The sequence below is a fragment of the Notamacropus eugenii genome, chromosome 5 (assembly GCF_028372415.1).
Source record: "Notamacropus eugenii isolate mMacEug1 chromosome 5, mMacEug1.pri_v2, whole genome shotgun sequence".
Taxonomy (NCBI): domain Eukaryota; kingdom Metazoa; phylum Chordata; class Mammalia; order Diprotodontia; family Macropodidae; genus Notamacropus; species Notamacropus eugenii.
In genome coordinates, this window is record NC_092876.1 from 138005280 (window position 1) to 138021932 (window position 16653).

The following is a 16653-nucleotide window of genomic DNA, read 5'->3' on the forward strand; positions in this document are numbered from 1 at the left end:
CCATCACGGTTGGGAGTCTAGACTGGGCTGACTGGAAATCTAAAGAAATGGTAGCCCTGTCATAAGGGCACTAGTCATCCAGTGGAGTCCTTCTTCCTGAGTGAGGGGTCTGGTTTGCTCTTGGGGGTGGAATCATATTTTCTGTCTGTTCTCCTGACTCGTGAGTGAAAGTCAGACTTTGCCCCAAGGATGTTTGATTCCCCATATCCTCAATATACCCCTAACCTTCCCAGAATCACAGAATCTTAACAAGCCTGCTTAAGGCTAGATTCTAACCCTGTTGTTATGCATTCATCTAACCCAGAGCTGTGTGAGACCAGGGCTTAGTTGTAGGTAGACCCCACTTACAATATTCCTTTCTCTAAACCCTAATCCCCCTGATCTGGACCAGGATCCAATCAGCATCAGCAAAAAGAGGTACCCATGGAGAATGCATGGACAGAGAAGAGGCTGCCTTAGGTAACTGGGCAAAGGGTACGGTTTAATTACTTCTCATCACTCTCTCCTCCCTTTTTTCATTTAAAATGGAAACTTCTCTCTTTCCAGAATCTTAGTTTCTTAGATTTAATTTCCAGTCCATTACTTATCTTTGCTGTTCTCTTCTAGTATTCCTCTGTCATTTCCAAATACTTCTTCCCTTTTATGGGACAATGTAGAGTCACAAGGGGATAGGATAGTTGAGCATAATATTATAAGGATTACCATGACCAAGGTTATGGTTCAGGTTTAGAGAAAGAAGGCCTCACTCTGATGCTACTTTGTGCTCTATTATAAGACTGTATGAATGTGTGTGTATATGTGTGTGTGTATGTGTGTGTGTGTGTTTGTGTGTATGTTTGTGAGACAGAGACAGAGATAGAGACATGAGACGAGAAAAGAGAGGAAAAAGAAACAGGGAGAGAGACAAAGAAAGGGAGAGAGGAAAGAAAGGGGAAGGGGGGAGAGCGAGAAAGGGAGAGGAAGCAGGAGGGAGAAGAGACAGGAAGGAGAGGAGGGAAGAAAAAGAGGAAGGAGAGGGGAGAGAGAGACAGAGAGACAGAGAGAGAGCTATATGTTTTTGTTTTGCCTCTCACATTAGAACCTTGACTGTTTTTTAGTGCAGTGCATAGAGCCCCTAGAGTCAGAAAGACCTGAGTTCAAATCCATCCTCAGACATTGACTAGCTGTGTGACCCTGGGTGAATCAGTTAACCAGTATTTGCCTCAGTTTCCTCATCTGTAAAATGCTGATGATAACAATTACCTCCCCAGGTTGTTGTGAAGACCAAACAAGATAACATTTGAAAAAATAAAAGCACTTTGCTCATGTCTGGCATATAGCATGCACAATATAAATTCATTTTATCTTCCCTTTTCCCTCTCTGTCCTTTCCACACTGCAGAAAGGACAGAAAGCCCTGGCTCGCAAATATTCATTTCCCTTTCTGATTATTTGCTAGTGTGTGTGTGTGTGTGTGTGTGTGTGTGTGTGTGTGTGTGTGGCCTGCCATGTTGTGGAATAGACTTTTTCCATTTCTGCTACTCCTAAGGTAGAGTGGGTGGGGACGACTCAGGGACCTGTCCGGTCATCCTTAATGTTTGCTCCTGCCACTTGCTAAGCAACTTGACCTTGTGTGGAAAGAGATGTCAAACAAATCTTCTCTTGGTCACACATGATTTGATAGGGAATAAAAACCCTATGAATCAATCTTGCTCATTGGCCTAGCTGGCAACTCCCTTGTGCCACAAGAAAGCATGCCCTAATGGGAGTGAAGGTCTGAGGCTCCTTCCCCCACCCCCAGCTTCTCTACAAGTTGGGTATCTGAAGAAATATGCTATGGGAGTGAACAAGGAAGGAGACTCTGAGTATGACATTTTTCAACCATTAACAGAAATGAGATCTTAAAGGTTAAAAAAGGAAACAAAAAATTACCACAAATACAAGTCTTTGTTCCCAGTTTTGATACTACTTAAACAAGGGGGACCACCTGAAGCTTTGAGGAGACTAAATTTAAGAGGAAATTAGGAGAACTCCTATACAGAGTTGGCAGTTTTCTGGAACTCATTTGTATGGCCAACCTAACTGGCCACTGAGGGTCTCTCAGAATTCTCAAATTATGTGATTATATGACTTAGTCAAAGAGTTGGTACTAGTGGAAAATATAAACAAAATTCAAAGAACTTATGTAAATGTTTGACTGATAATAAGTTATTAAGGATACCTAAGGATATCTGGTAACAGTCCTTACAATTTTGGGGTTAACATCACAGAGAGGAGGCATGGCCTTCCATAAAATATGTCTTGAGAACACTGTCAGAGAAGATTACTGTCACAGAATTTGAGGCTAGATAGTCTGGGCTAAGGAGCAACTAGATGGTACAGTGAGTGGATAGAGCATTGGGCCTGAAGTCAGGAGGATCTGAATTCAAATTCAGCCTCAGACATACTTACTAGCTGTGTGACCCTGGGCAAGTCATTTAACCCTGTTTGCCCCAGTTCCTCATCTATAAAATGAGCTGGAGAAGGAAATAGCAAACCACTAGTATTTTTGCAAAGAAAACACCAAATGGGGTCACAAAAAGTCAGACATGACTGAACAACAGTTTCACTGTTATTATGTGCCTAGAGGTAGCCAATGAACCATTCATCAGGACTTGTAAGCTCTCAATTGAAGTCAAGAAAGCCCTGGATGGAGGAAGGGAAAGGAAAGGACACACATCTACTGTGTGCCAGACATTATGTTAAATATTTTATCTCATTTGATAATGATGATTGATGCAGCAGCATAATGGTCCACTTAGTAGCAGCACCACTAAATGACCCAGCACATATTAGCTTGTGTTTGATAACCTTGACATTTTGACAGTAGTGCCAATTGAACCCCTACTCCATGTTCTATGAAGTTGATTTTTTTTCTCTCATCACTCCCTCTTTAATAAAAAAATACTTGATCTCCTGGGACATTCTTGGGTTATGGATTATTACAGAGAGGAGAATCCATAGTCCCTCCTACAGGATTCTCTTTGGTTATATAGATTGGCTCTTTGATCTAATAGTCTGAGATATCTAGTTCATTTTTGAATTTTCCAGAAGTCTTTTCCCCTCACTCCTAAGGTAAATTCAAGACTCTTATGGGACCTGGAACTGGAAATGTAATTAGAATTTTTTGTGGCTAGGGTAAAATTCACAAAGATAAGTAGCATGAGATGCATCCTACAGCCTACTTTTAAAGACAAATTTAGTTGAGGGTCAAGGAAGCAAAGGTGGGAGCATATTGGCCCCCAAGGTTAGAAGCTTCAGTTTACCTAACATTCACTTTGCTGGGTAAGAGGTGTTTACTTGAGATGTGGCAGTCTGGGTAAGGAAACATGGTAGTTTCCTATTTGAATTAATTATTTTTCATAAGTAGATCTAAGCACAGCTGTTCCTAGGCTTATAAAGGAAATAAAGCATTGCTAATACTCTCCATACTTGTTGTTGTTATTCAGTTGTTTGCAGTTGTGTCCAACTCTTTGTGACCTATTTGGGATTTTCTTGGCAAAGATATTGGAATGGTTTGCCATTTCCTTCTCCTGCTCATTTTACAGACAAGAAAACTGAGGCAAACAGAGTGAAGTCTCTCAGAACTGGTAAATGTCTGAGGACAGATTTGAAGTCAGAGTAAAGAGTCCTCCTGACTTCAGACTTGGCATTGTATGAACTGTGCCACTTGGCTGCCCCATATTTAACACCCTGGTTAAAATACTGATGTCCTCATCCAGATTATATCTGTGCTAGAACCCAGACTCTACCTTTGCATCTCTCTCACCCTCTGGGTCTGAAGAGAGCCTTTTTAGTAGTTATGGGTCAAAATTTGACTCTGACTTTTCCTCATTTCTAGCGTCTACCTTAAGAAAACTCTGGAAATCCTAGCCTCCATCCCCAGGTCTCAAGGATAGAAGTGGAATAATGTTTAACAATGGTTCTTATAATCATAGGATCATAGATTTAGAGCTGGGAAGGACCTTGGGGTCCATTGAGTACAATCCCTTCATTTCACAAATGAGGAAACTGAGGCACACAGTGATTAGGTGACTTATATAGAGTCACACAGCTAGTATGGGAAATTCAGATATTCCTGACTGCTTCCAGTGCTTTCTTTACTACACCACCTACAGTTGGGACAAAACTGTACAATTGCCCAAGGACCTCTTTAATTTCTACATGAGCTTGGTCAAGGTACTGGATGTCCACATGAGCACTGTCTGTAGAACGCTTTAACTTCTATGAGGACAGGAGCCATAGTTCTTCTTTTTGTCCCAGAATAGACCTGACAGAGTCAAGTGTTTCTTACTCTTTCCTGGGGCTTAGAGAAAATATTGCAAACAGAATAAATGTAGATCTAAGCCAACTAGCACATAGTTTATTGCACTTTTGTATCAGAAATAACAAAGCATGTGATAAGCTCTACATAAAGGGTTATTATGACTTACTGATCCCAGAAAACTAACAAGACCTTCTCCAGGGGAAGATTATCATAGTTCAATTCTCAGTGTTAGTTTGCGTATCAAACTCAGGCATTAAGCCCTTTGTAAAACCTTGCACAGGGGGTACACAGGTGGGGGATTGTCTCTTTACAGAAGGTGCTAAGGTTCTCAGCAACACCATATGGAAAAATCTCTGTTTCTTTTTCAGGGTGCATTGACAGTAAACAGTGGCCAGAGTTACCAAGCAGCTCTAAGGAGTGAGCATCAACTGTGGACACTTTGTACATTCACAATATTAGAAATGCATAGGGAGGGGAGAGAAAGGAGTGTGTGTGCTATGTGAGAAAATGTGATCGCGTAAATGAAGGGTTTCACAGTAAATATTTTAGGGGTGATGATCATGAAGACACTACTTATGGGTGAATGAGAAAAAAAGTGTAAAAGACAGAGACCGTCTAATTCAGGTGGTAGATGTGGATGGTTTTCCCTGCACCCTTTTGGTAGGGAGAGCATGTAATGTGAGCAACCAGGGTCACCTCATCTTACCAGCATCTCCTTGTTCTATGTAATTCAACAAACTCCATGGCAACGCTGGGCCTTCTCTGCTTACCCGACCTTCTTGACCTTACTGTTAACATCTCTCTCACTTAGCTGAAGCTTTGCATGAGCATTTTTTTTTTTTTTTTGGCTTCCAGCAGGTGCCTTTGATTTCTGCATTGAAGTGCAAGGAAGGAAGTCTTCTAACTGGATGAGCAGAAGTTGGCAGGAGGAGGAAGGCAGGGCAAATAGGGGACCCTGAGGGGCCACCACTCTTCTCTCAGCCCCAGAAAAGAGGGGTATTATTTGCAGTATAACTATTTTTTTTGCAGTATAACTATTTTTTTTTAAGAAAATGACTAGCCTGTTGACTTCCCAGTTTAATAATCTTCATGAACAGTGGCATCCCTTTATAATGCTAGGGTTGAAGTCAGGAGTCTATTTATAGGAGGTATTCATGGATGGATGGGGATTAGCCCCCACATTTTGCTACATTCTCCTAGTCCAGTGGTGTCTAAGTGACATTTCCAAGGCATTGGAAATGCCCACTGTTTCTGGGAAGTGCTGATATGCTGACGTCAGTGACTTTCTGTACTTCCTGATAGGAAGGTAAGTGAGGACCACCCCTCATCAAATGCTATAATCTGTTAAGGGAAAGAGAGCTTAGATATCATCTAGCACCACCCCTGCATTTGGCTGATAAAGAAACTAAGGACAATGTTCTAAAGCCAGAATTTTAGATTTTGGAAGGAATCTTCGTATACGTTTTAGTTCAACTTATATCAGAAAGAATTTTCCACTCCACCATCCTCAACAAGTGGTCATCTGGCTTGCACTGTAAGACCTTGAAGAATTGAGAACTCACTTCTCAATGCAGGCCATACCACTGTCAATAGCTCTAATTGTTAAGAAGGGTTTGTATGTTTTCTTCCATTGCTGTTTTCCTAACATCAAAACCCGGCTTCCACTCATCACTCCTGGTTCTGTCCTCTGGGGTCAGCAGAATAAATCCAGTCCTTCCACATGATGGCTCTTCAGATAATTGAAGATAGCTATTATGTACCCCTTTGATCTTTTTCTGACTAAAAAAAACACATTTTTTTCATTCATACTATCTACATATAATATAAACTCAAGGCTCTTCACCTTCCTGGTGGCCTACTCTGGACATTCTCCAGTTTTTTAATCTGCTTCTTTACCTTTGGCACCCAGAATTAAAAGTCATGCTCTAGATGTGATGTGATAAGGGGTGGAGGGGGGAGTGGATAGTGAGGAACTGGGAAAGGCTTCTTTCAGAAAGTGAGATTTCAGATGAAATTTGAAGCAGCATAGGGATTCCAGGACAGAGATAAGAAGGGAGAGAATTCTAGGCATGGGAGACAGCCAGTGGAAATGCATGAGGTCAAAAGATGGAATATCTTGTTTAAGAAAAATGTAAGAGGAGAGTGTCATGGAATCCTAGAGTTCATGGAGGAGAGGAAGGTAGAAGAAGACTGGAAAGGTAGGAAGGGTTCAAGTTATGCAGGGTTTTAAAAACTGGAGTACTTTTTATTTGATAGAAGGCAACGAGGAGCCACTGGAGATTTGGGGATAAGGTAATTACAGCATGCCAGCCATCCATCTTGGCTCTGTGTCATCTGAAAACTTGATGAGGCCATATATGCTTTTATCTAAGACATGGAAAAAATGTTAAACAGTAGAAGACCAAGACAGTTCCATGGGGCCCACCACTGGAGCACTCCTGTCAAGCTGACATTAAACTATTAATGCCTGCTCTTTGAATCAGGCCATTCAACTGGCTCCAAATCTATTTAATTGTATTATTCTCTAGTTCACATCTCTTCCTCTTTTCTCCATGAATAGCATGACATTATAAAATGCTTGGCTAAAATCTCAGTAAACTTTATCTGTAGCATTCCCTTGATATGCCAGTTTAGTAACTGTGCAACAAGGAAATAAGGTCACTCCACTTTGCATCTACAGCCCTGTTTGGTCTCAGTGCATGGAACAAGACGACTTAGGATAGTGTGATCAACAGAAATATCTTCATCTTGCTATTTAACTCCACCCAAAGCCTTCCTTTTTAAAAGTGCAGAATCTGGACTCTGCTGCTTATTATGTTTTGCATGTGCAACTCTGTGTGGTCTCAATTTCACAGAAAAAGAGGCTCTTTGGCATCCCCCTCCCTTTTTCAGCTTCCTCTTCTGTATTGTTTTCCTCTGTTAGATTAGAAGCCCCTCGAGGGTAGGTACTATTCCCCCCCCTCCTTTTTTTTGTATCCCTAGTGATTAGCACAGTTCCTGATCCATAAGTGGTAGGTGCTTAATAAATTTGCATTGAATTGAATTTGGCAGGACTCATCCATGACTAAGCCATGCTGATTCTTTGTAATTACCCCTTTATTTTCTAGACTTTCATGAGGGATTTTTTTGATGATTCATTCTAGAATTTCTCATGGAATCTAAGTTCAGCTTGCTGGCCTGTAGTTTTCACTATTCAATTCATTCTTTAGAGAAATGGAATATTTGCTTTTCTGTAGTCCCACAGTTCCACTCCCATTCTCCAAGTTCTTTTAAACATCATCAACAATGATTCAGTGTTAATGTCCAGTGGTTCTTTTGGTACCTGAGGATGTAGTTCATTTGAGCCAGGTGACTTGAATTCATCAAGGGAAGTTAAGGTCTCTCTTTCTCTTTCCCCCACTCACCTTGAGTATCAACTGAGCCATAATCAATGATGTTTGAAAGACCATGGAGATCATTACAGACATTCCTCATGACTTCTAGAAAAGAAAGGGATAATTATAAAGAATCAATATGGCTTAGCCATGGATAGGTTGTGCCAGAGAAGGCAGAGCTGAACAATTTTTATTTTGGTTCTCTTTTCTCTGCCAAGGAGGATGACCTGTGCACTGGAATGTCCTTACCACAAGGTAAGGTATTATCATCCCATCTACCAAAGCAAATGTCCCATCCCTTCTTTGATCCTTCTCTTTCCCCCAATATAGCTCAACCCCCTAAAACCCCCAATCACTCCAAATTCTTTTTTCTTCATTAGGTTCTTTCTGAGTTTTAGCACTCCTGACACTATTTTTAAAGGGTAGTGTCACTCTTTTGTATTTATCCTCAGTTATATGCCCTTGCTTTCATCTCCTGTAAATATATATTTTTTAAAAACCTAAGTTGGTTGGTGAGTTCTTCACATGGGAGTACATCCTCATTCAGAGAAATCTCATTTTTCCTTCTTGTTAGAATGGTTTCCCTCTGTCTTCATTCTTTAGAGTTTCACATACTTCATGGGTTAACCTCCCCTGCAGATTTTTAATTCATAGGACCCCTCCTATCCTTTTTATGAGCCCTTTGAAGAAATCTACTTGTCCAAAATCTTAGACGAATGTCAAAGTATACCTGGTTTTCTCTCTTGATGTCTCATGAATTTTAGGAATGAGTGATGTCTCCTCTTCATCCTTCCACCTCCAATGTTCCCATCATTTCTACCCTAAAAATCTGCTCCTTCCATGCTGGTGAAAATCATAGCTAATATAAAATTTCCCCTTGCTGTTTCTTCTGCCTTCATGAAAGATAGAATTATCATTAAAACAAGTCAGTAAGTTATTAACTGTTTTGTGTTTTTAAGAGAATTCCAACAAGAGCTGGAATAGCGGGTATCCCCCTGTAATGGGAGTTAAAATCTTCCCCATCCATTGATAAGCCTCAGGTGGGGCTATTGAGGGAGGCTTGATTAGGGGAGGCTTCTTTCCTGTGAAGATCCACACCTTTTGTTGATTGCTAATGACTGTTGTACCCTCTGACTCTGAAATGAATGTATATACTCTGAGGTGAGATTTTGCTTTGGGGCTTAGTTTTGGAAGAAGGTTTGTGTGCCAGATGAGACTCTGGGAAACTGCTAAGCAGCCCCCTGGCTTTAGAAAGCCCAGATGTTGATGCTTCCCTCTCTGGTAGCTATGTATATGTGTGTATGTAATGGTCAGACAATTGGAAGCCTATCTGTTGGTTCCCATATGTTGAATATAATTAAAGTGATTGTTGACTTCTCAGAAGTTACCTTTCCTTTTATAAATGCAAATCTGAGAATCTGTGATAGCAGGCCCCTGCTGTGAATGTCGGGAGGGGGGTGGTGCTTACTGATATAACCACATCTCTACTATATGATGTCTCTTTGCCATACTTATGGTCTGTTTATTCACTACTGATCTATTTCTTTTGTCCATCCAGTTTTTACTAGTAAACTACTACTGTATAATAATATAAACTGGTATACACTAGCTCACTGGTAGCAGAGCTCAGACTGTAACCTAGATCTGACTCATGGTCCAATTCTATACCATGTCACTCCCCTATCTTACCCTTTTTTTTTGAACTGACTTTTTGATTTGGGTCTTTAAGTCTCTGGATCCAGTTTTAGGTTGCCAAGGATGTGAATCTTAATGAGGAGTTCTGGTGCCTAGATGTAGAATTGGGAGAATAAGATATGAAAATACAGAGGAAAGTCTTCTCAGATCTTTTAGGCACTTGTAACAAGTAGATGGGGAAAGGCAGAAGCAAAGAAGAGAGTTTGCTCCATGAGTATGCAGTTTACCCCATGTCACCCCCATGGTTAAAGTGATAATAGTTCAGTAAGTCAATAAACATTTATTAAGTGTACCCGATATTGTATGTAGGAGGAAAGTATGCCCCTTTTAGGAGGATAATGCACTGGGACAAAGCCTTTCTTGCCCCGCATTAGTTAGGGCTCTACACTTGTTGTTTTAAACTCAGAATGTCCAAAACTGTGCTTCTCTTCCCCAAATCTGCTCTTCCTCCTAGATTCCCCAATTTGTAACCGATAATGTCATCATCTTCCCAATCAACCAGACTTGAAATCTCAGATTCATCTTTGATTCTTTATTTCCCATTATTCCATTGCTTCTCCTGCTATATTATCACTTGTACCTCTTCTCTCCTCTCCACTCATACTATCACTTCTCTAGCTTATCCCCTCATTGCTTGCGGCCTGGATCACTGTTCTGGTCCCTACCTTATTTCCCTACTTAAAATGTAAGTCCTCCTCTCCAATGCATTCTTCACACCACTGCCAGGATCTTTAAAAAAATAATTCCCAAGTTTATTTTTTATATTAACATGAACACAAACAATATATCATTTCAAGGATAGAAGTGAAAGTACCTCCTTTCTCTCCCCATCCTAGATTCTGCCCTAGAGTCAGTCCACTTGACAGCCAAAAGCAAAGCATCATTTTCCTCTTCAAGTATTTTTTCCAATTCTGAAATTTATTTATACTTTTTTATTATTAATTGCTTTATTTTTAGTTTTCAACATTCACTTCTGCAAGATTTTGAGTTCCAATTTTCTCCACATCTCACCCCATCCCAAGTCAGCATGCATTCTGATTACCTCTTTCCCCACACTGCCCTCTCTTCCATCACCCCCTCCCTTCTCTTATCACCTTTTCTTCTATTTTCCTGTAGGGTAAGACAGATTTCTATGAGCCATTGCCTGTATGACTTATTACCCAGCAACATGCAAAAACAATTTTTAACATTTGCTTTTAAAACTTTGAGTTCCACATTCTCTCCCTCCCTTTCCACCTACTCTCATTGAGAAGGTAAGCAAATATATATATGTATGTGTGTGTATGTATGTATGTACATATGTATTCCCTCCAACTACCCTAATATTGAGAAAGATCTCATGAATTACAAATATCTTCTTTCCATGTAGGAATGTAAATGGTACAACTTCAATAAATCCCTTATACTTTTTTTCCTGTTGTTTATCTTTTCAGCTTCTCTTGAGTCTTGTATTTGAAAGTCAAATTTTCTATTCAACTCTGATCTTTTCATCAAGAATGCTTGAAATTCCTGTATTTCATTGAATGTCCATTTTCCCTGCTGAAGGATTATACTCAGTTTTGCTGGGTAGGTGATTCTTGCTTTCAATCCTACCTCCTATGACCTCCAGAATATATATATATATGTATGTATATATATATATATATATATGTATATATATATGTATATATGTATATGTATATATATGTATATGTATATATATATATGTATGTATGTATGTATATGTGTGTATATATATATATATATATATATATATATATGTATATATATATATAATTCCAAGCCCTCCAGACCCTTAATGTGGAAGCTGATAAATCTAGTGTTATCCTGATTGTGTCTCCATGATATTGAATTGTTTCTTTCTAGCTGCTTGCTATATAATATATTCTCCTTGACCTGGGTACTCTGGAATTTGGCTACAATATTCCTAGGAGTTTTCCTTTTGTGATCTCTTTCAGGAGGTGATTGGTGGATTCTTTCCATTTCTATTTTACCCTCTGGTTCTAGAATATCAGGGCAGTTTTCATTGATAATTCCTTGAAAGATGATGTCTAGGTTCTTTTTTTGAATATGGCTTTCAGGTAGTCCAATAATTTTAAAAGTATTTCTCCTGGATCTGTTTTCCAGGTCAGTTATTTCTCCAGCGAGATATTTCACATTGTCTTTTATGTTTTTCATTCTTTTGGTTTTGTTTTATAGTTTCTTGATTTCTCATAGAGTCCTTAGCTTCCATTTGTTCCATTCCAATTTTTAAGGAATTATTTTCTTCAGTGAGCTTTTCTACCTTCTTTTCCATTTGACCAATTCTGCTATTTAAGGCAGTCTTCTCCTCATTGGCTTTTTGCGTTAGTCTGTTTTTTAAGGTGTTATTTTTTTTTTTTTTTTAGCATTTTGAGGCATTTTTTTTTTTTTAGCAAACTGTTGATTAATTTTTCATGATTTTCTTGTATCACTCTCATTTCTCTTCTCAATTTTTCCTCCACTCTTACTTGATTTGCAAAATACTTTTTGAGCTCTTCCATGGCCTAAGACTAATTCATATTTTTTCTTGGCAGCTTTGGATGGAGGAGCTTTGACTTTGTCATCTTCCTCTAATAGCGTGTTTTGATCTTCTTTCTCAGCAAAGTAAGATCCTATAGTCTGAGGCTTCTTTTTTTTTTGCTCTTTGCTATTTAAGACCCCATGTTATCTGAATCCAATCTCCCTTTAAACTTTATTTCATTTTCCCTTCCATCATGTAATTTTTTTTACAACAAAACTGGCCTACTAGGTATTCCTTAATTTCTTCTTGTACTCCCCTGCTTTTGTGTATTCATGCATGTTGTCCCTCATTCCTGGAAGGGTTTCCATCCACTTTTCCATCAGTTTAAATTGACTCAGGTGCCACTTCCTCTATGAAGCTGTCCCTGATAATACCCAGCTGAAATTAATTTCTCCCTATGCTTTTATTGCTTTTGTCACTTTCAGTTTTATTGCTGTGTTTTGTTTTTACATCATGTGCATTTACAGGATATTCCCACTTTGTTAGAGATTTCTTATAACAAAATATAACAGTTAGATAAAACTAATTATATAGTAACCTCATCTGAAACTGCATGAAACATTTCATATCTATAACATTCCCCATCTCTCTATTTAAAAAAATCAACAAAATTCTCTTTACTTTTCATCCCACCACCAACTTATTTTTTTTTAAAAAGCAAAAAAAGCCACAAATTTATTTTAGCAGATATGCAATCACGCAAAACAAATTCCCCAATATATACACATACATATATGTGTATATATGGATGTATATATATGTGTGTATAACATATGTGTATACATATAAATAGACATATAATATGTAATTGCATATAACTCTGCATATATTATATAATCTAATATTATATACATTAATATTATATAGAGTATATATAAAATTCTCCCTCCCAAAGACATCACCTCTTCGTAATGGATAACATTTTTCATCATTGGTTCTCTAAAGTCATGAACAGTCACTGTATCAATTATAATTCTTAGAGTTTTCAAAGTTATTTGTTTTTATAGTGTTGTCATTGTATAAAGGTTGAGAGAAATGATCATTTTTCTCTTATGTTAATAGCCAATTATTAATTGAGATGAAGGTTTTCCCTTTCTATTTCCTCATTCAGAAATAAACCTCTATATGGTACAAGCCAATCTCTGAAGGATATTGCTGAAAGATGAGACCACCCAAATCCTCAGGGTATATGCTTTTGGATTTTGGGTGGAAATCCACTCAACTGAAAAACCTTACAAATAGAATCCTGTCTAAGTGAGATCTTGCCCTTAAGAAATAAGCCCTTTTCTGTCCTTGGAACCTTTCATTAGCATTTAGGCTAACCCATTTTATAATGGGGAAAACCAACCAATGAAGTCTGGAGAGAGATGGATTCCTTTGCTCAGAGTGCTGGAGGAGCTGAGTCTCATGATTAGGTCACCCTCTCTGCAGGAGGAAATGAAGAGATTTTGCCAGCCTCCTCATTGATTATTAACCAATCAGAGTTGATTTCCATCTTTAGGGACATGCCCTTTTCCAAAGACTTTTTAAACATTCAGTATTTTCCAGAAAGGGTCTTTGATGTACCAGAGAAAGTCAAAGCCCTTTTATTAATTATTCACTAGTCATAATTAATAAATTGATTGTTAATTACTCAGAAATTGTCTCTCAGACTTTTCGGATATGACACAAGGTGCCATGTACAGCTGAGAAAAAGTACTGTATATAGCTTTCAATTCCCATTCCAGAGCTCTATCACATCTATTTTTTCTAAAGTTCTATTTAAGGCATTATTTTATTTCTCGGTTAGATTATTTAGTAGATTTATCTAGGGTTGAAAGGGGAAAATTAGGGTCCCCAATCTTAGTTTTGTCCCCAATCTTTGGTATTCCTTATAATACCAAAGAATTGATTTCAGTACTTAACTTATATGTCTCCAATGACATAGCTTCTAATTATTTCCAGTAGCTGTTCTTTTTATATATCATTTTGGTATTTCAAAAGGAGTTTATCTGGATCTGTCTAATAATAGGATCATAGGAATAGAGCTACAATGGAGCTAGTTCAACCCCATCATTTCACAGATGAGGAAACTGAGGTCGAGAGAAGTTAAAGGACTCACCCAGGGTCATCTAATTGCTAAAAGTGTCAGAGACCAGATTTGAAGCTGGCTGTCTCCTGTCTCCATGCCACAGGGTTATCAAATTAAACATGCGGATGTTCTCCAACTCTTGTAGCTTTCCCAGGACTACTCCTCAGCTGCTGCTAGGTGAAATTGAATTGGATTAGATTGGAAAAATGATTGCTTGGGCTTGTTCTGGGAGAACTCAGCTTTGAAAGGAGCCCTGTGCCACCAGGTTCCTATAAAGCTTTCTAGTAGCTTCTGTAAATCCCTCCTGTGAATCAGGAGGTATAATCATCAAGTATGTCGTGAGCAGATATGGAAAGAAGTCTGGGCCATCCTGGACACCCCTCCTCCTGCTGAAAAGAATGCCAGTCATTGCCTCAAATCTCTATTGAGCTTCTACTAAAATGACTAACCTGCAGTTAGGAAGTGAGAAAATGTCAGAGACAGCCTTGGAACCCAGGTCTTCCTGACTCCAAATACAGCACTTCAGCAGCTACACCATGTTGCCTCTCTGATGCTGGAAATACAAAGATAAGAAGATGACCAAATCCCTGCCCTTAATGAACTTATTAACAGCTCACACTTCTCTCAGGTTTTACACTTTACAATGTACTATGTCCACTTTACAGATGAGGTCAGACTGAGGCATTCAGCCTTTACCCTGCAGGCTTTAGTGAACAACAAGAAACTTTTGAGAAGGAATTTTTGAGCTTGTATGTTTGTCTCGTTTGTCCTGAATTTATCTGAGAGGGTTTCTCAGTATTTCCTTACAAGGGTAGGGAACCTATAGCCTCAAGGCTACATGTGACCCTCTAGGTCCTCAAGTGAGGCTTTGGAGCCACATGTGACCCTCTAGGTCTTCATGTGTGCCTTTAGTGCCACAGGTGACTTGAGTCCACAGGTTCCACACCCATTCTGTCATTTTCAGGTACTACAGAGATGGTTATAATTATAGAAGGGTGGTAGTCACAAGCAGGTACATTCGAATGACAACTGGGGCCTGAGAGGGACTTTGGCTGTGAGGTATCAGCTCTGCAGTTTGCCTGGGCCTACCAGAGAGGTCAATGTTATTGCATTATTTGGTAGCAAGCTGCTCCTGGGAAGGCCAGGGAGATGGCAGACAACTTTCTTGGCCCCAGGAGAATCATACCTTCCCCTCCCCTCCACAACATCCCTGCTGGAGAACTAAGCCAGGCCGGGGAGTTGGTGTTTTTTTTTTTTTTTAGTTTTCCATTTTCCCTTGTCCTTAGCCCAGGTTGGTTGTGGGTTGGGGTGGGGGTGGTGGGGAGGTTTGCAGCTGTTGCTGCGGCACTAAGGTCTCAGGGCTTTTTGTTGCTGAAATCCCCACCCCTTTGACCACCTGGCTAGGGGCTTTTGAGAGCTGCTTTCTTCTCCCTACACATCTCCTTTTGCAGAAGTGAAAAGTAAATCAGCATTGGAAAGTAGATGAAGTTTGTCTAGGTGGACACCTCCCCTTCATACCTCAGAGTCAGTCAGATGTTTCGCTCTGGCTGCTGGCATTTGAAGACACATCGCTAATTTATACATGCCTACCCTTCAAAGCCCCTAGGTGGAACAATGGATATAATGCTGGACCTGGAATCAGGAGGACCTGAGTTCAAATTCAGCGTCAGACAATTACTAGCTGTGTGACACTGGGCAAGTCACTTAACCCTGTTTGCCTCAGTTTCCTCATCTGAAAAATGAGCTGGAGAAGGAAATGGCAAACCAGTATCTTTGCCAAGAAAACCCCAAATGGAGTCACAAATGAACAACAACCCTTCAAAACATCAACCAACCTTTCTTGCTCTATCAAAATTTATCTCCAAACTGTCCCTTCCTTTTGGGTCCTTGGGTGGTACTTAGCTAACTGAATAATCTAATCTCTCTAAAAATTGAAGAAGGCTGGTATCCTTCATTTCTCACCCACAGCCTCATGCATATGTCTTGTCCTCAGGTAACAGGAATAGTTTAGCAAAATCCTTTAGCGATCAGGATTCTGAAGAACTGAGTGGCCAACAGTGAGTGAGAATAGTCATTCATTCATTCTGTAGGCATTTATTAAGTTCCTACTCTGTTCTGGATAAGGTTCTACTAAAATTAGGACTCGAGTTCCCCTTCTCCCCCAGCCACCATTTCCCTATTCCAAACCAATCCAGAGGGGAAGTGACTCTTCACATGATATTGGAAAAAGACAATGTCTCCTTCTTCCCCCACCCCATATGTGGGAGGCCAGGTTTCATGGAATCGGTGACTCAGTCTTTCAGAAAGGTTTAGGAAAGTTAACCTGCAGATATTCTTGCTATCACCCAAAATGTCTCTTACTTAGGCTCTCCTACCCTCCCTGACGCTGTGAAGAGGATGGTCGGTTTGAATTGAAATTTTTCCTCATACCAAGGCTAAAAGATGCCTTTTAGGGACTGAGTTAATGAGACTAGCCTAACCAGAATGGTCTTCCAACTATTAGAGTGAGTCATTATAAAGAAAGACAATTGTAATAACAGGGGCACGACCTGTGATTTCATCCAATATAGGGCATTTCCCAATTAGGAAACTCCCTCTACTGATGCAAATTGCAACCTTTTCTGAAACTCTGGGTCTCAAAGAGTTGCCCAAGTTAAAGGGATCTCTTGGACTTGTCTCTTTGAGTT

The 16653-nt window shown here is 39.5% G+C and overlaps 1 protein-coding gene across 4 annotated transcripts in view; it reads left to right on the forward strand.

Moving 5' to 3' along the window:
- The first annotated feature begins 7709 nt into the window (after window positions 1-7709).
- LOC140508905 (uncharacterized) overlaps window positions 7710-16653 on the forward strand; it is a 55838-nt gene continuing 46894 nt past the window's right edge. Inside the window, exon 1 of one of the 4 annotated variants that reach the window (XM_072616805.1) lies at window positions 7710-7913. In XM_072616805.1, coding sequence (XP_072472906.1) covers window positions 7898-7913 — 16 coding nt within the window. In that variant the 5' untranslated portion in view covers window positions 7710-7897. Of the gene's footprint in view, window positions 7914-8699; window positions 8820-16653 lie in introns of those variants that run through there. The other 3 variants (XR_011968524.1, XR_011968526.1, XR_011968525.1) reach the window with 3 other exon arrangements.